The sequence below is a fragment of the Copadichromis virginalis genome, linkage group LG11 (genome assembly GCF_057382275.1).
Source record: "Copadichromis virginalis isolate Kocher_CV1m ecotype Utaka linkage group LG11, C_Virginalis_male_GT1.1, whole genome shotgun sequence".
NCBI lineage: Eukaryota > Metazoa > Chordata > Actinopteri > Cichliformes > Cichlidae > Copadichromis > Copadichromis virginalis.
Window position 1 is genome coordinate 6,176,546 of NC_140628.1, and position 25,043 is coordinate 6,201,588.

Sequence of the window (25,043 nt, forward strand, 5' to 3'; positions counted from 1 at the left end):
TTATTATTATTATTATATTTTGCAGCATTTGAACACATTGCTGGTGCTTTTCAGTGGCCTATTGATATTTAGCCCCTTTTGCAAACTGAAAAGCTCTAGAGGCGGTTGCCACGTTTACTTTACAAGACAGTTTAAATTATCTGAGTGTTAAAGCCGCTACCTTGCAAGCTTATTAACTAATAGCTGTAGCTTATAGACAGAGGTTTCAACAACAGAGAAAACTTCTCAATCAAACTTACAGTGCCTTGCAAAAGTATTCAGCCCCCTTGAATTTTCCCACATTTTGTCACATTACAGCAACAAACATGAATCAATTTGATTGGAATTCCACGTGAAATACCAACACAAAGTGGTGCACACGTGAGAAGTGGAACGAAAATCATACATGATTCCAAACATTTTTTACAAATAAATAACTGAAAAGTGGGGTGTGCGTTATTGTTCAGCCCCCTTTGGTCTGAGTGCAGTCAGTTTCCCATAGACATTGCCTGATGAGTGCTAATGACTAAATAGAGTGCACCTGTGTGTAATCTAATGTCAGTACAAATAGAGCTGCTCTGTGACGGCCTCAGAGGTTGTCTGAGAGAATATTGGGAGCAACAACACCATGAAGTCCAAAGAACACAGCAGACAGGTCAGGGATAAAGTTATTGAGAAATTTAAAGCAGGCTTAGGCTACAAAAAGATTTCCCAAGCCTTGACTGTTCAAGCGATCATTCAGAAATGGAAGGAGTATAGCACAACTGTAAACCTACCAAGACAAGGCCGTCCACCTAAACTCACAGGCCGAACAAGGAGAGCGCTGATCAGAAATGCAGCCAGGAGGCCCATGGTGACTCTGGACGAGCTGCAGAGATCTACAGCTCAGGCTGGGGAATCTGTCCATAGAACAACTATTAGTCGTGCACTGCACAACGTTGGCCTTTATGGAAGAGTGGCAAGAAGAAAGCCATTGTTAACAGAAAACCATAAGAAGTCCCGTTTGCAGTTTGCCACAAGCCATGTGGGGGACACAGCAAACATGTGGAAGAAGGTGCTCTGGTCAGATGAGACCAAAACGCTATGTGTGGCGGAAAACTAACAAAGCACATCACTCTGAACACACCATCCCCACTGTCAAATATGGTGGTGGCAGCATCATGCTCTGGGGGTGCTTCTCTTCAGCAAGGACAGGGAAGCTGGTCAGAGTTGATGGGAAGATGGATGGAGCCAAATACAGGGCAATCAAAGTCTGCAAAAGACTTGAGACTGGGGCAGAGGTTCACCTTCCAGCAGGACAACGACCTTAAACATAAAACCAGGGCAACAATGGAATGGTTTAAAACAAAACATATCCATGTGTTAGAATGGCCCAGTCAAAGTCCAGATCTAAATCCAATCGGGAATCTGTGGCAAGATCTGAAAACTGCTGTTCACAAACGCTGTCCCTCTAATCTGACTGAGCTGGAGCTGTTTTACAAAGAAGTATGGGCAAAGATTTCAGTCTCTAGATGTGCAAAGCTGGTAGAGACATACCCTTTTTTTTTTTTTTTTTTTTTTGGCCTGTCCCGTTTGGCTCTTTTGCCATCAGAATTGTTGTCTAAAGGCAAAGAAAGATGCCCAACGGATTTACTTTACCAAACTGACCATCCCAGCCTTGCCGTAATGGTCCATTTGATTCACCTTTTATTGTTTATTTTATTTTCACTTACTGAATACGGGACAGACTTGACTGGGGGAAAGAAGGGGAGAAAGAAAGAGGGAAAGAGAAACAGCTGAGAAGAGGGACGGGGGAGAAGGGCAAAAGACAAAAACCAACAGAACGGGCAGAGAAAAAAAAAATGCATATATCAATCACCTGGATCACCTGCTGAGAAAGAAAAAAGAAAGCAAGCAGAAGAGAACAAGAGTAATAGAATAAACAACATCACAATGATATATGGGAATATGACAGTAAATACTAAATGTTAAACATTATTGTGCAGCACATAAGATCAACAGAACACAGTGTGCTTTGAGGTAGGAGCCAAAAAGGGTGTAGTTTGTGGGTGTGATCACCCGTGTGTACACCTGTGAGCATGGACGCGCTTGTTTTTTGTTTTTTTAAAAGGTTCCTTCATGTAATAATCTGCTAGAGGGTGTGGGGGGGCCACAGCCCCGTCCTCCAGGGCGTGAAGCAGGTGTGGAGGAGATCAAAACTCCAGACATCCAGAGGCCCCCAGAACACAAGAGACCAAGGAAGACCAACAGAGGGGCAGCTGCGCCACTGTCCCGGAAAGAGCTGCGCCTGAGTGACCCGCCAGGGGAAGGGGGCCTAGGCCCATCCAGACCGGGCCCAGTGCAGCAGCGCCGCCCGGCCCCACAGAGCCCGGGACAGTCCACCCAACCCCACCACAGAGAAAACTGCACCCACCCCACCATCCACTCATCTTCCAGACTACATAAGACAATAAACACCCAGGCTGAGATCTTCCTCCACCTCTCCTGTATCTCCCCCTCCTGCAGAGGCAGCTCCTGAGGAGAGGAAAGCTCCTGCAAGATGTGACAATCTCCCCCACCAGTTGAAGAGCCCCCCAGGTGGCTCGACGCACCGGCGGCACCCTGCTCCAGGGCTGGGCCCCCATGCACCCACCCGCCCACAACCCCGGCAACACACCAACCAGGACCCAAGCCCCCGAGGCCCGGTCCGGGTCCCAGCCCAGAGACGGAGCGCCCCCAGAACCTCACGCCCATCCCGGACCCACCCAGGGGCAGCCAGGCTACCAGGTCAGTAACCCACGTCCATCAGCACAGACCCTCCCCTAGCCCCGCTGCACGCAGCCGCGAGGAAACCACCGGAGAGCCAACAGAGCCCCTAACCAGACATGACCGCTACCCCGGGTTGAGCCCCCCAAGGAAGATGCCTCCGGGGAACCCCCCGACGCCCTAAGCCTGTCCCTACCCCCACACCAATCACAACAGTGAAGGCGGGACCAAACTATGACCCCCCACCCCCACTAGGTGATGGAGCTGATCAAAGGAGCCCAGAGCAATTGATCTGATGTGGTGGCAGAGGCTGTATCAAGACTAATGTAATCTAATAGATAATTTCTATATTGGTTAGAATTAAGATTATTTTTATTTTTCCAGTTCATGAGGACTGTTTTCTTGGCTATGCATAGGGCAGTGAAAACCATATGGGCGATATTCTTTTCTGAAGTGACATTATCTAAGCTGCCCAACAAACACACTAAGGGGGAAGTTGGAATGTTACATTTCAGACACTTCGATAAGTCTTCACATATCTCGCGCCAAAACTTCTGAACTGGTGGACAGAACCAAAGAGCGTGGATATAATTGTCCGGTGAATTGGTTTGGCAGTGTGAGCAGTTGTTGGTAGATGTAAAGCCCATCTTGAACATCCGATGACCTGTATAGTGCACTCTATGTAATATTTTGTATTGAATTAATTGAAGACTGGGATTTCTAATTAGATGAAAGGTTTTTAAGCAAATCTGAGACCAGAAGTTTAGGTCTAAGTTAACTGATAAATCCGCTTCCCATTTTGCAATAGGAAGTGATATTGATTCATCTGTTTTAGAAAGCATTCTGTATATTTTGGATAGTAATTTGGGGGGTTTAAGAGTAAGAAATTGAACCACACTTGGTGGTGTTTGTAGTTCAACTTGACCCGGTTTAAATTTCTTTTTTACTATGGATTTAATTTGTTGATATTCTAAAAATCTTTTCTTGTTGATCCCATATTGTGTAACTAGTCCGTCAAATGAAATAAATTCTGTTCCTTCTAGTATATGTTCTAAATATTTGATTCCTTTACCACTCCAATCTGAAAAGTTTATCATATTATTGTTTTGTAATATGTCAGGGTTGTTCCAGATAGGTGTACGTTTGCATGGGATTAATGAAGACGCCGTCAATTTTAGAAACTCCCACCATGCTGTCAGAGAAGAGCTGATGTTGATGCTTTTAAAGCATTCATGTCGTTGGATGTTTGAGCTGATAAATGGTAGGTCTGAGATCTCTAGATTATTGCAGAGTGCTTGTTCTACATCTAGCCAGTGTTCATCTAAGAGGGTGTGTTTTAGCCATCCTGAGATAAACTGAAGCCTGTTGGCTAAGAAGTAGTGCTGAAAGTTAGGCAGTTCTAGTCCTCCTTTATCCTTGGTCTTTTGTAGTGTTTTTAAGCTTATACGTGGGGGTTTATTTTTCCAAAGGAATTTGGACATACATGAATCTAGAGATCTGAACCAATCTTGTGGCGGTTTAGTTGGGATCATTGAGAATAAATAATTTATTTTTGGTAAGACCATCATTTTTATAGCGGCAACCCTTCCCATGAGTGATATGGGTAGACATTTCCATCTAGCCAGATCATCTTCTACCTTCTTTAAAAGTGGGATATGGTTTAATTTAGTTAGATCTGCAAGCTTGGGAGAAACATTAATACCTAAATATTTTATATTTCCCGATTGCAGTGGTGTAGAAGAGGAATTATAGAAGGAGCAATTAATCGGTAGGACTGTAGATTTTGACCAGTTAATTGAGTAATCTGATATTCTTGCAAAAGAGTTTATCAATTCAATCACCCCAGAGATATTGGTTTGTGAATTTTGGAGAAAGAGTAACACATCATCCGCATAAAGGCTGATTTTATGTTCCACGTTCTTGCATTTTATGCCCTTAATTACTGAATTCTGTCTAATTGCTGCTGCTAGTGGTTCAATAAAAATTGCAAATAGTGAAGGGGAGAGTGGGCATCCCTGCCTGGTGCCCCTCAAGAGACAGAAGCTGGAGGATGTCTGGTCATTTGTTCTAACACACGCTGTTGGGGAATTATATAATATTTTTAACCAGTTTATGAAAGAGGATCCAAAACCAAATTTGTGTAAAGTTGCAAATAGAAATTTCCAGTTAACTCTGTCAAATGCTTTTTCTGCGTCTAAAGAGAATATTGTAGTTTCTAGGTTTTTACTGTATGAGTAGTCTATCAAATTAAGTAATCTACGTGTATTTGTTGATGAGTGCCTACCTTTTATGAAAAAAAAGACATACCCTAAAAGACTGGCAGCCGTAATTTCAGCAAAAGGTGGTTCTACAAAGTATTGACTCAGGGGGCTGAATAATTACGCACACCCCACTTTTCAGTTATTAATTTCTAAAAAATGTTTGGAATCATGTATGATTTTCATTCCACTTCTCACGTGTACACCACTTTGTATTGGTCTTTCAAGTGGAATTCCAATAAAATAGATTCATGTTTGTGGCTGTAATGTGACAAAATGTGGAAAAGTTCAAGGGGGCCGAATACTTTTGCAAGCCACTGTATATGGAATCTGCCAGCGAGAAGGGGATCCTCTTTGATAAGTGTTGTCTTTGTCTTGTATCAAAAGCCAATGATTATGACTCTCTGCTAAGTTGGTGTTGCTGGAAGACTAACACACTGAAATTGGAAATGAACAGAACAGAGCCTTGTGGGGTTTATAGTGTCCTTCGGCCTCTCTCTCTCTCTCTCTCTCTCTCAGGTGATTGTCAATTCTGAGGGAGAGTGAGAGCATGTCCTCAAAGGATGAGGCCTATTGCGAGAAGACACTGATCCATCAAAATCCAATAACATGTTCCCCTGCAATGCGTTTGCCCTGCCTCAAATTTAGCAATCTCTTGGTTGTGCTGCCCTCAGAGATAGGGTGAGCAAAAGTCTTTTTTTAGTTCCCCCAAAAACTCATCAAGGCAAGATAAAATTGGGTGAAGGGAAAAATATGCCTCAGCCCACACCAGCACTTGTCCCCTCAGCATTCCTACCAGGTAGGAGAGCTTAGAAGCAGGGAGAAAGACCGGCCAAACACTAGTAAACACTGTAACAGGAAACCCTCGCACCTACCCAGTTCCACCCAAGATGGGTTCAGGGTTCAGGCGCTAGAGAAACTGCATCGCGAAACACCAGCATAGCGGGCAGAGAGTCGGCAGCGTCAAAGGATGATGCTACACTCTCAGGAGCCAGAAATGGTGTGGGTGTGGACAGGGCAGGTCCTCTGACTGGGACTAAGCTCTAATACTGTAGCGAGAATTTCTTTTTGTTTGTCACTGATGATTTTGCACTGTTTGCCTAAAAAGTCTGTTTATATTCACAATGAATCATGCCCTACTTGGAAATCACAGTCTTGTCAAGGGGCCCAAGGGCCAGTACCAAATAGAGACACAGTTGAGACAGTGATGCATTTTAAAAACCTTTACTGAGTGCACAGGGATTCAAGATAGGGATTCAAGCAGGGTAAGGCACTATATTTGTGAAAGCTGAATTTGTGGGCTTACTTGCAGGAGTAGAGTGTGGAACTCTGGGGAGAGTAGCTGAGTTGAGCATCCACGTGGTATGAGATCAAGTGAGGTTCCAACTATTTGTTTCCAGGAATCTAAGAGTGATAGTGGGCAGAAGGACAAGCAGGTGAGAGCAGTGAGTAGTCTAATTTGGAAGAGGCAGGTTGTGGAGCATTGCAGTGCATTTTGCCAAGAAGACCAGCGTCCAGAGACTTGAATTGCAAGTGAGAAGGTAGTGTCGTGGTGGAGAAATTGAAGGCACAAGGAGATTAAGGTAAGCAAAGAGCATGTCTATACCCAAAGACATGAGGCCTGATTACCACCGCGAGGTAGCTGATGAACTGGCGGAGAAATGATGGGAACGCTGATGTTTATATACAGCCTCGCTGATTAATGTTGATGGACTCCAGGCGAGAAATAAGACACAGGTAAACACATGCAGGCGTAGAAAAACACCAGACGCTCACCCAGATCATGACACAGGTAAGAAAATCACAGAAAGTTGATTCTGCTCATCTGGACACACACACACGTGATGCAGTGTGTCCATGAAAAAACTAAACTAAACTAAAAAAGGGATTACTTAATTAGTGCCAACAGAAAAACTTTCTATACCTTAAATCATCCTCCCACAACTGGCCATCTGTCTATAGCATGAGTAATGTGCAACCAAATGGAGCTGTCATTCTCACCCTCATCACACAAGCACATAAGCATATGAGTGCGGACGTGTGTGTGTGTGTGTGTGTGTGTGTGTGTGTGTGTGTGTGTGTGTGTGTGTGTGTGTGTGTGTGTGTGTGTGTGTGTGTGAGTTTGAGCCGGGCCTTATCGAGTGAGTGTGCCAGGCGAGTGGGGAGTGTGCTGACAGAGGTGTGGAGGTCGAAGCTGAGGTTTTTTGTTATTCACCTTTGAATGGTGACAGGTGTTTGAGAGGTAAAAAGCCCTTCTAATGAGCAGAGCAGTCTGCTGCTGGCAGGATTAGGATGGGTAGAGGGGGCTGTGCAGTAAAGGTCACCTTCTGCTGTCTTGTAGGACTTGCCACTGAAACGCTAAAACAGAAAGAAAATAGCAAAGGCTGGCATGAACTACTCCCCTGTACATAGCCAGGATGTAAACTAATGAAGAGATTGGAAAAATGATTCCGATGTTGAGCTGAGACTCCTGAGTTCTTAGTAATTCTAGTCCATGTACTATTTGTACTATTGTATGTATATATATATATATGTGTGTGTGTATGTGTGTGTGTGTATTCATTTATATATAATTAAGAGAGAATGCTGGTGGTATAAGGGTGTATATAAATGTAATAGACTGTTGAGAAACGTCCACTTGAATCACTAATAATATGTGAGCTTTGTTCTGTTTTCCAGATTTCAACTGTGGCTCCTGTCTGTGTTAAGTTAAGTTGCCTGTCATCAAACACGTACTGGTACACTGAAGTACTTTTCTGTTTTTCCCTAATAAATTTGCTTCACAGATCAGATGGTGAATATGCTGGCAAGCTTTTTCTCACTGCGGCTGACCATCTGTTTTATTGTTAGAATTAAACAAGTTTTTTGTTTAATTTACCATCATGGCCATGTGTCCTACATGACCAAAGCAAAATGTAACCATTGGTAAGTTGTATGTTTTAGTTGCACATGTATCCAGTGTAGTCTACATCTCTAAATTAGACATGTAATATTTTGGCAATCAATATTGTAACGTGTTGCTTTGAAATGGAGAAACAACATATGCTTTTATATGTTCTTCATAGAATTTTAGACATATCACATTGACCAAACACCTTGAGAAGTTTTCCAAAATCCAAAGAAGGGACATCACAGAGGAGCTCATTGGCTGCTCAGTTTGATAGTTTGCTTTTGACGTAAGATGACATGTACATTGCAGAATTATACAAAAAGGCCTTTTTCTGGTGAACACAAAATGGGTTAACAATTTGAAGCTCTTCTGCAGCAATTAAGATTGATTCACTTTCAGAAGACTTTATTTATCCCCGAGGGGCATTTGAGAGACTGACCTTGCCGACCATACATACAATACACAAACATCACATTGGGGAGACAGGTCAGGGTAGGTAGCTGGCCGGTCAGCCGCACGAGCAGCGACCCGGAACCGAACAATGGAAAATACACATGTGGCGGAGGTGTGGACCCGGGCGCGGCTGCAGGGGAGGAGTGGTGCAGTGAGCTCAACGGGGCGGTGCTGGAGAGGCAGGTGAGAACACAGCTGATGGTGTTTGAGCTGATGACGGTTTCCTTCCCCTTTTTTAGTGAGACGGGAGAGGAGCGGAGGGGAGGGGAAGCTGGGATCAGCTGAGACCAGAGCATTCCAGACTACGGACTGTCACAACAAATGAAAACTCAAAATAAATGTGGCGTCTGGCAATAAAGAACTGTGTGTGTGTATGTGTGTGAAGTGCATCTCACAACACAACATCAGGAAAGAGAAGGAGAAAAAAGAACTCCCCCCAGGCTGAGCTCCAACAGGGAGATCAGTTTGAGAACAGAAAAAAAAAACACCTCTGCGCATAGCACAGGAAAAACTCTTAATACACCATAGAAACACATGACAAGCAACAGGGATGGGTAAAAGGTGAAAGACAGATAGTGTAGACAGCGCATCCGGGCCTGCAGCATATGCGCTGGTCCCCTTTGATCCACCGTCTGCATCGGGAGGGAATAAGCGTCGAAGGCGGTTGGAAGGGGAGGGGGGATGATTGTATATCTGCATGTGTATATGTGTGTGTGTGTGTGTGTGTGTGTGTGTGTGTGTGTGTGTGTGTCCAGAGTTCAGCTGAGACAGTGTCCTTCTCCATTCCAGGCTAAGTAAACAGTCTTCCAGCAAACCTTGATCAAACCTTGAAATACTAATACTCAAGATGGGGCTAATACTCAAGCAGTCGCAGTGACCCAGCGCTCTCCACAACTTAGCGGCTTACTTTTTATCTTTTGTGTTTTTATTTCACTTTTCCTCTGATTAGCAGGAGCACTTGTGCAGTACAGCAAGGCTGAACTGCTTATGTTCTAAACCACAAAAACCTGCACACTTTCACAGACAATGATTGGGACTCTATCCCCCAGAGATCTGAAGGAACACAGACTCTAATTTCACTATACCACCGGTGAAGTGGCGTAGGCGATGGAGGCACAGGCAACAGAAAAGAGGGAAGAGAGCGGGGCTGAGGGCTAAGCTAAGTGCTAACCCACACAGACCGACTATTCTGAGTCTCCTCCTCACCAACTCATGGTCACTAAACAACAAGATGGATGAGCTACAACTGCAGATCACTTCGCGGTGTTTGGATTTTTGTGTAATGGTTGTAACAGAGGCTTGGCTGGACTCTTTTACTCCAGACACTGTGATTGAGCTAGCAGGCCATGCTACATTCAAAGTTGACAGGAGCAAAGAGAGGAGGTCCGTTAGTGTATATGAATAACACGTGGTGTACCAACACCACAGTTAAAGTTGTCCACTTCTGTCCAGACATAGAGTATACGATGGTACAGCATAGACCTTTCTATTTGCAGAGAAAGCTCACAGCAGTCACAATAATAGCAGTTTATGTGCTTCCCCAAGCTAACGCTAAGTTAGCCATGGAGCTTTTTCAGCGCTCCATTAATAAACAGCTAACAACGCACCTGAACTATGCTGTGATTGTAGCGATTTTAACCATGAAAACCTGAAATCTGTCCTATCTGGATTCTTTAAAAACGTGAGCTTTCCAATGAGGGAAAATAACACACTGGACGAGGTCTATACCAACATTTCAGATGCTTACAAAGTGTAGAAATGCTTAGCTGATTTAGAGTTTAGAAATGTGTTAACATAGAATGTAGAATTATTGTAGAGACACTGACACTGCCCTCAATGTAATAAAGGCCTGACTGTGTCATGAACTTAGGAGTAGATTGTAGGAGACCCCCCCCCCCCACTTGAACTATGAAAGTAAGACAAAGAGGAGTTAATGCTGAGTGGAAATCAGAGGATACCTGTGTGGGGGTCTCAACATTTGTAACTGGAGAACTGTGGTCTGGAAGGGAGATGGGTTTTATGACCTCTAGGGAGTCACCTACACCCACAGTGTTTTAACTGTCATGCACACACATCCACATGCACACTCACTCATGTGCACTCACACATACACACAGGTATGCGTACACAGTCACACACGAGCACTCACATAGACACAGACACAGAGTTTGCAGCACACTGTGGGGGGGTTTTATGATGGGGACGCCTCTATAAAGCTGGCTGTAACTAACAAAGGGGTGAAGATTTTGCAGAGGGACACTGGCCTCGTCTTCCCTTCTAGAAGTGCATGCTTAAATGAAGATGAATAAAGATGAATAAAGGTTTTGTGAAATAACTACTGAGTTCCGGTGCCGTCTCTGGAAGTTTCGACGAATAAAAGAACCGGGGTGAAAATGATTTTGTAGCAAAAGCCACCCCCTCACCTCAGACTCTCTGATCATCTCTCTCTGTCCCTGATCTCTACTTATAGATCTCTAATTCAAAGGCAAAGGCCATCTGCAAAAACAGTACAAGTGTGGACAGCGGTCACCACAGCCCTACAGGACTGTTGTGACAACATGGTTTGGGGTATATTTGCAGAAGGAACAGACTTGGAGGGTCACACATTTGCCATACTCTAATACGCTGCTTGAATGACTATTGTCCAGTTGCTAACGTCCATAATTGCCAAATGTTTTGAAAAACTTATCATGCACTCAGAAAAGTTATGGTTCTTAAATGGTTCTTCAGATGTCTTCATGGTTCTTTAAAGAACCATCATACATCAAAGAACCTTTTTATTTTGTGGATGGTTCTTCAGATATTACAAATGGTTCTTTAAAGAACAATAGGTTCTTCATCCTTAGCTATCTAAGTTTGATGGTGTAAATGGCATAAATATTTATTCACTATAACGAGGCTGTGAATTATACTGTGTGTTTTCTTTGTGTGCATGTGTGTGCGAAGGGGGAGGGCGGATTACCTGGCAATTACCCTTTAAGAGAAGATGGTAGGAAACTGAATATTCAAATAAAAGTAAGAGTTGCTTAAAAATATACTGGTGGCAGGGGTGGGGGGAGCCTAAAGACCCTAACCCCCCCCCCCACACACACACACACACACACACACACGCACATACCCCTAACCCCGCAAACCCATTATGAATATGGTGAGTTAACAAACAGTAGACACTAGGGCTGTACGATTTTGCATAAAATGAGAATCACGATTTTTTGGCTTAGAATTGAGATCACGATTCTCTCACGATTTTCTTTTCCAGTATAAATATTTATTGCACTTATTAACTCCACATCAACTTCGTAACAGTTGAGACTGAACATAAAAACAATAAATAAACATAAAAACAACAAATGTCTCACGTTTTGTTGTTGCCGCAAAATGTTGTACTGCTTGAAATTCCGTCTCCACCGTTGCTCGACACTGCGTGTATAGAGCAGGTAGTGCAACAATAGAAAAATAGTTGCGGGACGGCACTGTGTAGTGTTTGTCTAGGGTGTTGATCATTTTCCTAAATCCCTCGTTTTGCACAGTTTTGATGGGAGCCATATCTTTGGTCAGGTGATAAGTGATAGCCTCCGTAATTTCTTTGTGCCTGCGGCAGTTCGACGGGTATAGGGAAGCGCTGTGTAAGGTTCCCGTTATTGGTGTTTGGGTGGTTGACCGGGACGGATTTTCTCCTGTCACTTTCTTGTCATCCCTGACGTGCTCTCCGTTGTTTTTTCCCTGCTAATTTTAGCATCACACGGCACAGTTTCTGTATCACGTGGTATAAGGCTCCGCCCTTGTCATTTGTTGAGCAGGAAGAGTGAGCGCTTGTTTTCATGCAGAGTACGTCCCGGATCAAAATGCGGTGCAATCGTCGTCTTTTTTTTTTTTTTTTTTTTTTTTTTAAATCGTCATTTGGAAATGAGATCGCACATTAGTATGAATCGAGATCGTGATTTTCTAACGATTAATCGTGCAGCCCTAGTAGACACAATACACACATTCAAATACTGTACTTTAGTTTTAAATTATAATAAAGCATTACTATTTTCTACTCCAAGGCATTACTTTTGAGATTATTATATATTTTTGAAAATATAGCATAATGATAATACTAGTTATTGTAAACTTTACAAACCACCCAGCAGTATGTAAAGTCAAATTATAAAATACAAGTAAATAACAATTGCAGAACAGAATGTCAGTGTAATGAACACACACTTCGTTTTGACAAAGCACACTGTTTAGGTAAATGATCTGAGTAGTTGTTCATCACTGAGCAATTTGTTAATATGTGTTTCAAGCCAAATAAATGACAGGGAGAGAGAGAGTGACGTCAGAACACGTCATACTATAACCTCCCGGGAGTGGACGGAGGGGGTCAGTCGTTGGGATGTGCATGCGCAGACAGAGTGCGCGAGCGGCGGGCCTTGGCCTTTCGGGAAAAAAAACACTTTCTCACGGCCGGTGACAGCGAAACGGATAACAGTCTTCAGTACCTGCTGGACTTTGAAGCTCTGGATTCTGGGACTGTTGGAAAAGGTAAAACATTTTCATTAAAACCTTATTACTGTTTTGTTTTTGTTACTCGTCATTGTAGCTTGCTGTTAATGTTGTGCTAACAGTAGCGATTAACTAGATACGTTAGCCGTTGACGTCAGCGCAATTTAGTATCCGGTATACAGAAACTGTTTTCCTAACAAAACCACTGTTATAATTAAGTGAAGCTGCTCCCAGCTAATTTGAACCTTTGGCTTCTAAAATATGTGGTTCAATTGCGTGCTGCGTACATAACCTAATGTCAGCTAGACCGAAATTAAAATTTTATATAATGTTAAAGTCACTAAAATGGCGCCTGAAGCCTGTTGTGATGTGAGCTCTGTGTCTGTTCTAGAACCTCTGAAATTCTGTAGATCTGAGCCATACATTAAATACTCACATGAACCTGTACTTTGAATTCTGTATGAGCTGTATAAAATACAGCTATGCATAAGTGTTTTGAATGAATAATTAGATTAGATAACTCTTTATTGTCTAATATAGAAATGAATAGAAATGTGACATGAGAAGGTGTATCTTTGACTGTTCCTGTATAACTTATTTTCGGACTAGTTGACAAGTTATGCTCCGGTCATTTGATGTTTCCAAGATAGATGTTCCTTTCTAATATAGTTAAATTTTCTTTGTATATTTCATTTATCCACCATCATACATCATACATACAGTGGGGCAAAAAAGTATTTAGTCAGCCACCGATTGTGCAAGTTCCCCCACTTAAAATGATGACAGAGGTCAGTAATTTGCACCAGAGGTGCACTTCAACTGTGAGAGACAGAATGTGGAAAAAAAATCCATGAATTCACATGGTAGGATTTGTAAAGAATTTATTCGTAAATTAGGGTGGAAAATAAGTGTTTGGTCACCTCAAACATGGAAAATCGCTGGCTCTCACAGACCTGTAACGTCTTCTGTAAGAAGCTTTTCTGTCCCCCACTTGTTACCTGTATGAATGGCACCTGTTTGAACTCATCATCTGTATAAAAGACACCTGTCCACAGCCTCAAACAGTCAGACTCCAAACTCCGCCATGGCCAAGACCAAAGAGCTTTCGAAGGACACCAGGAAAAGTATTGTAGACCTGCACCAGACTGGGAAGAGTGAATCTACAATAGGCAAGCAGCTTGGTGTGAAAAAATCAACTGTGGGAGCAATCATCAGAAAATGGAAGACATACAAGACCACTGATAATCTCCCTCCATCTGGGGCTCCACGCAAGATCTCATCCCGTGGGGTCAAAATGATCATGAGAACGGTGAGCAAAGATCCCAGAACCACACGGGGGGACCTGGTGAATGACCTGCAGAGAGCTGGGACCAAAGTAACAAAGGTCACCATCAGTAACACACTACAACAGCAGGGAATCAAATCCTGCAGTGCCAGACGTGTTCCGCTGCTGAAGCCAGTGCATGTCCAGGCCCGTCTGAAGTTTGCCAGAGAGCACATGGATGATACAGCAGAGGATTGGGAGAATGTCATGTGGTCAGATGAAACCAAAGTAGAACTTTTTGGTATAAACTCAACTCGTCGTGTTTGGAGGAAGAAGAATACTGAGTTGCATCCCAAGAACACCATACCTACTGTGAAGCATGGGGGTGGAAACATCATGCTATGGGGCTGTTTTTCTGCCAAGGGAACAGGACGACTGATCCGTGTTAAGGACAGAATGAATGGGGCCATGTATCGTGAGATTTTGAGCCAAAACCTCCTTCCATCAGTGAGAACTTTGAAGATGAAACGAGGCTGGGTCTTCCAACATGAGAATGATCCAAAACACACCGCCAAAGGAGTGGCTCCGTAAGAAGCATTTGAAAGTCCTGGAGTGGCCTAGCCAGTCTCCAGACCTCAACCCCATAGAAAATCTGTGGCGGGAGTTGAAAGTCCGTGTTGCTCGGCGACAGCCCCAAAACATCACTGCTCTCGAGAAGATCTGCATGGAGGAATGGGCCAAAATACCAGCTACTGTGTGTGCAAACCTGGTAAAGACCTATAGTAAACGTTTGACCTCTGTTATTGCCAACAAAGGTTATGTTACAAAGTATTGAGTTGTATTTTTGTTATTGACCAAATACTTATTTTCCACCCTGATTTACCAATAAATTCTTTACAAATCCTACCATGTGGATTCATGGATTTTTTTTTCACATTCTGTCTCTCACAGTTGAAGTGTACCTCTGGTGCAAATTATTGACCTCTGTCATCATTTTAAGTGGGGGAACTTGCACAATCGGTGGCTGACTAAATACTTTTTTGCCCCACTGTACAAGCTAAGAAGAGGTCTTTATACTAACAAGAGGTATCAACGCTGGGCCAAAGTTCAGCACATGGTTAAAGTTTGTAATCCAGCCAGGGTGTAAATATCACTCAGCAGCAAGAGTTGAAGCAGGTAGCATCAACACATAAATCTACTCTACCCGGCTTAAATCACAAGAGCACCTCTGACCAAAAAGCTGTAGATTTTTCTTATTTGCACAAATTAATCCAGATTCACATTGTGTTCACAGCTCCAACAAAATGAGGAAGAGGAGGGGGAGAAACACAATTAGGTTGAATTACAATTGGATGGAAGGCGAGGACAAGTAGAAGGAAGCTTAGGATGAGGAGGAAGAGAAGCAGCAGGAGCGTCTTTAGGGATCCCTATGATGTCATTGAGGTTTGTTTCATTAATATGGTCCTCTCACAAAGAAAGATTACTTGTTTTAGTTCTTCCTGTATTAAATAGTGATGTGCAAAATGTTGTGAAAAACCATGGAGCAGGTACGTATAGTGCATCTGCAGGTAAATGAACATCAAATTTCTAAGACAGACTGAAATCTGTATATTTATCACCCTTATGATAAAACCCATGTCAGCTATTAGTTTATGGACTTTGTATTTTGAAGCCTCAACATTTGCTTTACTGCTGTTGCTATGTTGGGACCATATTAGGATGAGGGATCAGAATCTGGAGTCATGCACACTAATCTTTCATCCATAAGATTCGTACAGCAGATCCAAGTTGTGCCTTAAAAACAGGAAAGTCGTCTGCATAGAGGAGAACTTTAATAGCAGGCTTGTACAAAGTGAGGCTTTGTGCTCACATTTGCAGCAAACTCTCGTTTTACTTCTGTTACCCTGTTTTGATGCAGAATTCATTTGAAATCAGGCCAGAACCGGACTTGTTTTTTATAATGTGTTCTTGTGAATTGATTGTGTATCGCATATGTTTGATTTGACTTTCTGCAAGACAACAGTCGTCCACTGGCCAAAAAAGTTTTCCAAATACCTCCACGTGATCAAGCCTGGATTTAGAAAAGAATAGCAAAAAAAATCTGCACCTCCTGCTTCAGATGCAATTTGTGTTTCTGTGTTCAGAGGCAGCGGCGAGAGGGGAGACCTCGGCTCATCCAGCTGGAGAGCCTGACCAGGAGGAGTCGAACATTAACTCAGCTCTTCCAGGGCACCCTGCAGACTCGGCTGTTGGCATCGACGAGGGATGACGTGAACGCCAAACTGGAGTCCATCACAGGTCAACTGCAGGTATGCGAGTCAGACCTTCTGAGGAGGGTTTCACTTTTCTCTCTTCTTTATAATTGACTCTTTTCTCTCTCTCTCTCTCTCTCTCTCTCTCTTTCAGCTCCTTGTCTCAGAGTGTGAGGGATTTGAAGCACAAAGGGAGGAACTTGTCGTTTGGTTGGCTGATATGGATGTCCGCCTGAGTGAGGTTGACCAGCTGACAGGAAACACCAGTGAAAAACTGAAACAACTGCAGGTGTGGGCTTGTTTTGATATGACATATATTTGATATGAAACATATGTCAGAGACATGGTCCTAAACTGGACTAACAAAGGACCATGAGTACAACATGAAACGTACATTACATAGCGTAAGGCTGATCATTGATCATTTTAATCATAAACTTGTTGTTGAAATATTTTTATTGAACATGCAAGCATCTGCTGATGAAAATGTGTTGATTTATTAGTCTGTTATGAAGCTATTGCTATTCCTAATGTGTTTTATCACTTTCTGATGTTTTAGTAGTGATGTTGTGCTGAGGGTTAAAATGCCTTTTTGTCTTTTGGTAACTACAAAATGACAATAAACCATTAATATATGTCTATGCTGTGCTCGTATTTATTTTACCCTACACAAATTCAATTTATGATACATTTTATTTTGAAAGATTTAAAATGGTTTTTAAAGAACCACTCAAAAATGGTTCTTTAAAATGGTTCTTTAAAGAACCATTTTTAAAAAGGTTCTTTGAAAAACCATTAAAGGTGCCCCAAAGAACCATTTCTTGATGGTTCTTTGGGGCACCTTTAAAGGTTCTTCAATGAACCACTGAAAGAAATGGTTCTTCAAAGAACCATTGTTTGAAAGGTTCTTTGTGGCACCAAAAAAGGTTCCTCTATGGCATCAGTCTAAAGAACCACTTTTGGTTCCAGTTGGCACCTTTATTTTTCTGAGTGTGTCACACATTAAGGCTGTCATTCCTGCAGACCTCCATCCATACCAGTTTGCATACGAGGCAAACAGGTTAACAGAGGATGCCATAATAACAGCTCTTCACACAACACTTATATGAGAATGCTGTTTGTGGACTTCAGCTGCACCTTCAATACAGTTCAAACCGACAAACTGGTTAAAAAACTAAGCAACTTAGGAGTCAGCGGTTCTTTGTGCAACCTGGATACTGGACTTCCTGAGGAATAGAGCCCAGAATGTCAGGATGGGAGAGCACACCTCGTCTACCCTCATTCTGAATGTAGGCATTCCACAGGGGTGTGTGGAATTCCTCAGTCCCCTCTTATACTCACTTTTTACCCATGACTGTTCTCCAGTTCACACCAGTTACGCCATTATAAAATTTGCTGATGACACCATCATCATAGGACTGATTGAGTACAACAATGGTTCGGCCTACAGAGAGGAGGTCCAGCATCTGAAGCGATGCTGTGACAACAACAACAACATCTGAACACAGCCAAGACCAAGGAGATAGTAATCGACTTCAGAAGAACAAAGCGATCTGAGCACCCCACCCCCCTTATTGATGGGGACGAGGTAGAAAACTTTAAGCTCCATAGCTTAACGTTTGGGGTCCATATCTTGGCCGACCTTACTTGTCCACAAACATTTCCACCAGGTAGGAAAAGCACAACAAAGGCTATATTTTCTCAGGAAGTTGCATCAGGCCCAATCAGGGGTGGAAGTAACGAGGTGGAGTAAGTGCATATGAGAGCATGAGGGTGGGAATGGATGTTTGTATCTGTGTGTGCCTGTATGTCTGTGTCTATATGTCAGGTTGGGTGTCAGGCGCCACCTCTCTGGGGACATCTCAGGCCCTCCAAGGTTTGGAGGCCTATCTCCCCCTACCACCACTTCCCCTGCCAGTGGCGGACCCCCTCAGACATCGGTGCGTTGGTGGTTCTTTGTGTCCGGGGATGGGCGTCCGGGTACACACCGGCTCACTCCTTGGCGGCTGCTTATCGGGGCCTGGAGCCTGGGGCTCGCTCGGGTCACTTCGGAGGTGGGGCTCGGTCACTCAGGCGCAGCTGGCTGCCGGCGGAGCTCACGGGCGCGTCACTGCAACTCCCCCTGGCTTCTGCTCCGCGGCTGCTGAGTGAGCCCTCATCTGGGACTCTCCTCAGCTCTTTCCGGGACAGTGGCGCAGCTGCCCCTCTGTTGGTCTTCCTTGGTCTCTTGTGTTCTGGGGGCCTCTGGATGTCTGGAGTTTTGATCTCCTCCACACCTGCTTCACGCCCTGGAGGACGGGGCTGTGGCCCCCCCACACCCTCTAGCAGATTATTACATGAAGGAACCTTTTAAAAAACAAAATCAAGCGCGTCCATGCTCACAGGTGTACACACAGGTGATCACACCCACAAACTACACCCTTTTTGGCTCCTACCTCAAAGCACACTGTGTTCTGTTGATCTTATGTGCTGCACAATAATGTTTAACATTTAGTATTTACTGTCATATTCCCATATATCATTGTGATGTTGTTTATTCTATTACTCTTGTTCTCTTCTGCTTGCTTTCTTTTTTCTTTCTCAGCAGGTGATCCAGGTGATTGATATATGCATTTTTTTTTCTCTGCCCGTTCTGTTGGTTTTTGTCTTTTGCCCTTCTCCCCCGTCCCTCTTCTCAGCTGTTTCTCTTTCCCTCTTTCTTTCTCCCCTTCTTTCCCCCAGTCAAGTCTGTCCCGTATTCAGTAAGTGAAAATAAAATAAACAATAAAAGGTGAATCAAATGGACCATTACGGCAAGGCTGGGATGGTCAGTTTGGTAAAGTAAATCCGTTGGGCATCTTTCTTTGCCTTTAGACAACAATTCTGATGGCAAAAGAGCCAAACGGGACAGGCAAAAAAAAAAAAAAAAACAACCCGGCATTAATAAGTCTAAACAAAACACAAAAGCTGTGAGTATTGAAGCAAGAACCAAACAGTGTTTGTGCTACATACCTGTGAGGAGAGCATGGTAGTGTAAGCCTCTTTCCTTGTCTTCATGTGAACATACATCAAACAGGTAGGCCTTGATGGGTCCATCGATGAAGTCTGCAGCAAAGTCAAACAGCACGACTCCAAACATCACCACCACGATGGCCCATATGCTCTTCAGAGACCTATCTCTGACGAGTGCTGGAAAACAACAGTACACATCAGCACTCAGCACGTACCACAGAGAAAGATTAAAATAATAATACACTGAAAAAAGAAAAAAAAAAAAAAGGGGTGGAAGTAACGAATTACAAATACTCACGTTACTGTAATTAAAAATATTTTTTGAGTACTTGTACTTTTATGAGTAATTTTTCAAGTGTGTAATTTTACTCGTACTTGAATACAATTTATATTATGTAATCTACTTTGCTACTTATAAAAGCAAAAGTCGCTACTGAGTACGCCCACAATTTGAATTAATATTCAAACCAATCATCTGGATTTTTGCAGCCAATAAGGCCGTGCAATCGCGACTGCGCCAATTTAAGACGTAAGCAAAGACAAAACTCAGCTGCAGCAGCAGGCACAGGTGTCTAGAGGTACTAAACGGTGGAGTATAAACTAATTTATAAGATTTGGAGACAAAGGACCTGTGCTTCGTACCGCGCTAAGTGAGTTAGCTGGATTAGATTGTTGACGATTTCGCGTGATCCTGGATCGTTCGGTTCCCCGAAGCCCATCCGGGACTTGCTGTCATAGCAACAGAGCCGTAAGCGTAAACCTGCTGGGGAGCAGGTTTACTTTATGTAAACAGGATTAGATCGTGGCCACGCAGGTATGTCCGCGTCATTCATACGAAAGCAACAGCGATATTCCACCACTGTTTCACCATAAATTCAATTCAATTCAATTCAATTCAATTTTATTTATATAGCGCCAAATCACAACAAAAGTCGCCTCAAGGCGCTTCATAGATACAGAGAAAAACCCAACAATCATATGACCCCCTATGAGCAAGCACTTTGGCGACAGTGGGAAGGAAAAACTCCCTTTTAACAGGAAGAAACCTCCGGCAGAACCAGGCTCAGGGAGGGGCGGCCATCTGCTGCGACCGGTTGGGGTGAGAGAAGGAAGACAGGATAAAGACATGCTGTGGAAGAGAGACAGAGGTTAATAACAGATATGATTCAATGCAGAGAGGTCTATTAATACATAGTGAGTGAGAAAGGTGACTGGAAAGGAAAAACTCAATGCATCATGGGAATCCCCCGGCAGCCTACATCTATTGCAGCATAACAAAGGGAGGATTCAGGGTCACCTGGTCCAGCCCTAACTATATGCTTTAGAAAAAAGGAAAGTTTTAAGCCTAATCTTAAAAGTAGAGATAGTGTCTGTCTCCCGAATCCAAACTGGAAGCTGGTTCCACAGAAGAGGGGCCTGAAAACTGAAGGCTCTCCCTCCCATTCTACTTTTAAATACTCTAGGAACAACAAGTAGGCCTGCAGAGCGAGAGCGGAGCGCTCTAATAGGGTGATATGGTACTACAAGGTCATTAAGATAAGATGGGGCCTGATTATTTAAGACCTTGTATGTGAGGAGCAGGATTTTGAATTCAATTCTGGATTTAACAGGAAGCCAATGAAGGGAAGCCAAAACAGGAGAAATATGCTCTCTCTTTCTAGTCCCTGTCAGGACTCTTGCTGCAGCATTTTGGATTAGCTGAAATAAATAACATCAATGTAACTAAAGATAATGCAGCACTTGATCCTTTTATTGATTTCACACAGATACATACAGGTCATTCCCTAAAAAAGGGAAATGTACTATTAACATTCTATTACATGTATGTGATTATTACAGATGTAATTCATATTTCAGAGTAGTAATTGCAGATTACTTCGTGTAATCAAGATGGGAGACCACGGCTATAAAAGCGAAGGTGGATTTGGGAAGTCTGTCGCAGCCATGTCCTGTCCGTTTACGCGAGCAACCCATTGCGGAAGGTGCAAGATTGATAAGGAGAGTCCTCAGAATTCAGCGTATATTGCGGGACAGACAGGATCCTTTAGCTCAGCGCGACAGTGTGCTCATAGAGAGATATCGATTTTCCCGTGAGGGTATTATTCACTTAACCAACTTGTTGACGAGGGGGTGCAGGACCACCACCTGTCTTTTTTTTTGCTCTGCCCTTTTCTTGGTTGCTGTTATGAACAAACAAACAGAGTATTCCAGGGTCTCTTTCCAAGAGACGACAAGCAATATAAGTGATAAATATTACCATTCTGTAGAATATTCTTATATTTCACTTTTACTTGTTCCCATGTTCTAGTGGGTCCTGTTGTGGCTCTAATGTGAAAGGGGATATAATATAACATATTATAATATAATATAATGTAATATAATATTGGATAATATGGTGTGATATGATAAATCTACCCTACCGCCTACTGGTGTTGGCCAGAGGGGCCGATGGCGCAATATGGCAGCCTGGCTTCTGTCAGTCTGCCCCAGGGCAGCTGTGGCTACAACCGTAGCTGCCTCCACCAGTGTGTGAATGTGAGAGTGAATGAATAGTGGCATTGTAAAGCGCTTTGGGTGCCTTGAAAAGCGCTATATAAATCCACTCCATTATTATTGTTATTATTGGATTACTTACGAGTTTGATTTGTCAGCAACTTTCTGCCAGCCCTCTCTCCTTGCTTTTGCAGCCTTTGCAGTGTTCCCTTGCATTTTAATTAAACTCTGAAACTCCTGAAATCCCTCACTCAAGAGTTCTTGCTCTGCTGCCGAAAAATACCGAGCGCGCTCCTTCGCCATTTTCGCCAACCAATCAGCGGGTTGCCGATCACTGTTTCTGCTATCGATGCGTATCCCCTTTTACGGCACCCAGTGATCGCACATTACTTCATCCAGCTGTACTAATCGTCAACAGCAGGTGTGTTCGGGGAACCGGATTAGCGAGCTCACGGTTAGCGCGATGATTTGATCTTGGATGTTTCATTTGATCTTGGATGTAGTAAGCGACGTACGAAGCACAGGGCCCAAGAAGCCAAAATGGAGACAGAAGACAACACTGTCAACCGTGAAAACGATGTAGAAAAGACGGAGGGCGAATGCCCGTGGCCGTACCTGGAGGAATTTTTTATGTACAGGGGAGAAAAGGAGAAACTTTGTTTGACCTCTACAGTGATATCAGCTTAAAAGACTTCAGCGTCTAATCTAAGAAAACACATTGAGGTAAGAGGTTTTACAACTATACCTGTACGTTATTGCTTTTTTATTTTTCATGTGTGTTAAGGTTATTAGTTTGGCTAAGATATTGTCATTGCCATTGGTTAGTCTGATATGTGTGTGTGTGTGTGTGTGTGTGTGTGTGTGTGTGTGTGTGCATAATTGAGCTACAATTCGAATGAATGTTTTAGCTTATTATTTGGACAACCACCGTCATTAGAATGAATTAAATCTTTAGTTATTTAAAACTCACAGGCCTACACTCAGCTGGCCTATATTAAAAAAACAAAAAACAAAAAAAACAAAACTGGTACACAGTGCTGAGCTGCATCTCAAATTAATCTTCCAGCTCTCAGTTGACATGTAGCAAAGCCCGATTAATGGATTGCTGATCAGTATCATTGGCCTGATATAGGTCTATCATAGTGACATGGCTCTTAATCAGTAGGGTTATGTTTCGCAATCTGATATATTTATTTTAAAGAACATAATATGTATTGTTTTTATTTGTTAGCTGTGTAGGCAGCATTTTTTTTTGTGTATGTGATCCTTTTTCTTAATTTAAATTTGCTATATACACACATTTTGCTCTCTTAGTATTTTTAGAACCTGACTAGTACTGGAAACTTTAGGCTAATACTGATAAAGGACTTAAAATATTTAGATACTGACACACTGTTTGATACTCTTTTTACAGATAGTATGTATACAGATTACAGAACTTAGAATGTATACAGAAATACTTTTTTTTTTCTTTGCAATGATCGTTCAAAATTGGTTTACATTTGTGAATAAATACAGCAATATATCTGCAAAGTTTAACCAAATTCACCACTTTTTTATAATATGCTAAACAATAAACAATGAGGAGGTAATTCAGCAATTTGAATCAGCTTTGTTGTGTCACGGCTGCCGATGGCGAGCCGTGTGGAGTTGGAAGAAGGACCCAAGATGCAGGCAGTGGATGAGATACCGGTGGTTTTATTTACAGAGGTGTAGTGGCAAACAAGCAGTGGGGCATAACAAATAACTAAAGACACCTAAACTGTGAGGACTAAAAATAACAGACCTGGGAGCATACGACAACGGGATGAGAAGCAGAGAGACGCAGACGAGGAAGAGGACACCGTGGAACACAGGGTAACAGACTGACACGGAGTTACACAGACGAACCGGCAACAGGCAGGAGAACACACAGGGCTTAAATACACACACCAGTAATCAGGGGATGAGAGACAGGAGGGCAACACAGCTGGGAGGAATCGGAGCTGACGGGACAGGGGAAATGAAAACTGAATACACTCACATCAGACAGAGACCTTCACAATAAAGCAGGAAACTCAAACACGGGGAACCAACCAAGACACAGAACTAAACAGCTTCACAAACAGACGGGTTGACACCATAGACAGACAGAGACACAGACGCAGACTCAAAGGCAGACCGAATATAACACATAGAACTCAAACAATCATCATCATCATCATCATCATGAACTAAAAGCACTGGGTCACCGACCCAGGACCATGACATGTTGTATCAAGGACACATTTAAAACCTGCAGGACACCAGCCCTCGAGGCCTGTAGTTGTCCACCCCTGCTTTAGTTGAATAATTTTTAAAAAATGTGTTTTCCATTAGTGTTAATCACAGTGGTGTTATGAATTAATTTACAAACCTGATGTATGATAACATTTATCTCTACAGAGGAAACATCGAAGATTGAGCAGTACAATATCACTGTGGCATCAACATCTCGTCAGCGAAAGACCACAGCCACACCAAACAATCTCTCAGCAAATACACAAGCCAAGTTACCAGACCTGATGTTGAGAGCTGCAAACAAACTGTTCCACAAGCAACTGTTGACAAGCTTGTCATCAATTTCATATGTGAGGGTCTACAGCCATTTGCAGTGGTAGAACAGCCTTTCAAAGAATTGATTACTACATTACAACTTCAAGCCAATGTCATTTCCAGACTTTCCTGTCTGTGCCAAATCTATGAAGTTGCTGATCACATTAAGACAACTTTGGCTGCAGCATTGGATAAAGTCAAATTTGTTGCTACCAATACTGATTGTTGGTCAGCTCATCAGAAAAGTTACCTTGGAATCACATGCCATTAGATAGAAGAAGAGTCCCCAGAAAGAAGATCTGCAGACCTAGCGTGCAAAAGATTGAGAGGGTCTCACACATTTGACATGCTTGCTGGTGCTCTGGATGATATCGATTGAAAATACAAGATTAGAGGCAAAGTTGTAAGAACCACAACTGATAGTGGATCCAACTTTGTCAAGGCCTTCCACGTGTTTGGGGCACAAAATGATGCAGATAAAGATGAAGCAGACCCAGATACTCTTGACCTGACTGACCATATTGACTACCATGAGTGAGATTCTTGATGAAGACTGGTTTGGAGTATCAACTCCCGCCTCATCAGCGATGTGCATGTCACTTGCTAAACCTTGTGGCAACAACCGATGCTGCCCTGGCAAGGAGCATGAATGACAA

The 25,043-nt window shown here is 42.9% G+C and overlaps 1 protein-coding gene across 1 annotated transcript; it reads left to right on the forward strand.

The window, feature by feature from the left end:
* The first annotated feature begins 15,342 nt into the window (after positions 1–15,342).
* LOC146697969 (uncharacterized) lies at positions 15,343–16,666 on the forward strand. Its single transcript, XM_085472622.1, has 3 exons — positions 15,343–15,520; positions 16,222–16,386; positions 16,484–16,666. The coding sequence occupies exons 1-3, from the start codon at positions 15,464–15,466 to the stop codon at positions 16,649–16,651; spliced, it is 390 nt and encodes a 129-aa protein (XP_085328748.1). The 5' UTR covers positions 15,343–15,463; the 3' UTR covers positions 16,652–16,666.
* The last annotated feature ends 8,377 nt before the right edge of the window (positions 16,667–25,043 follow it).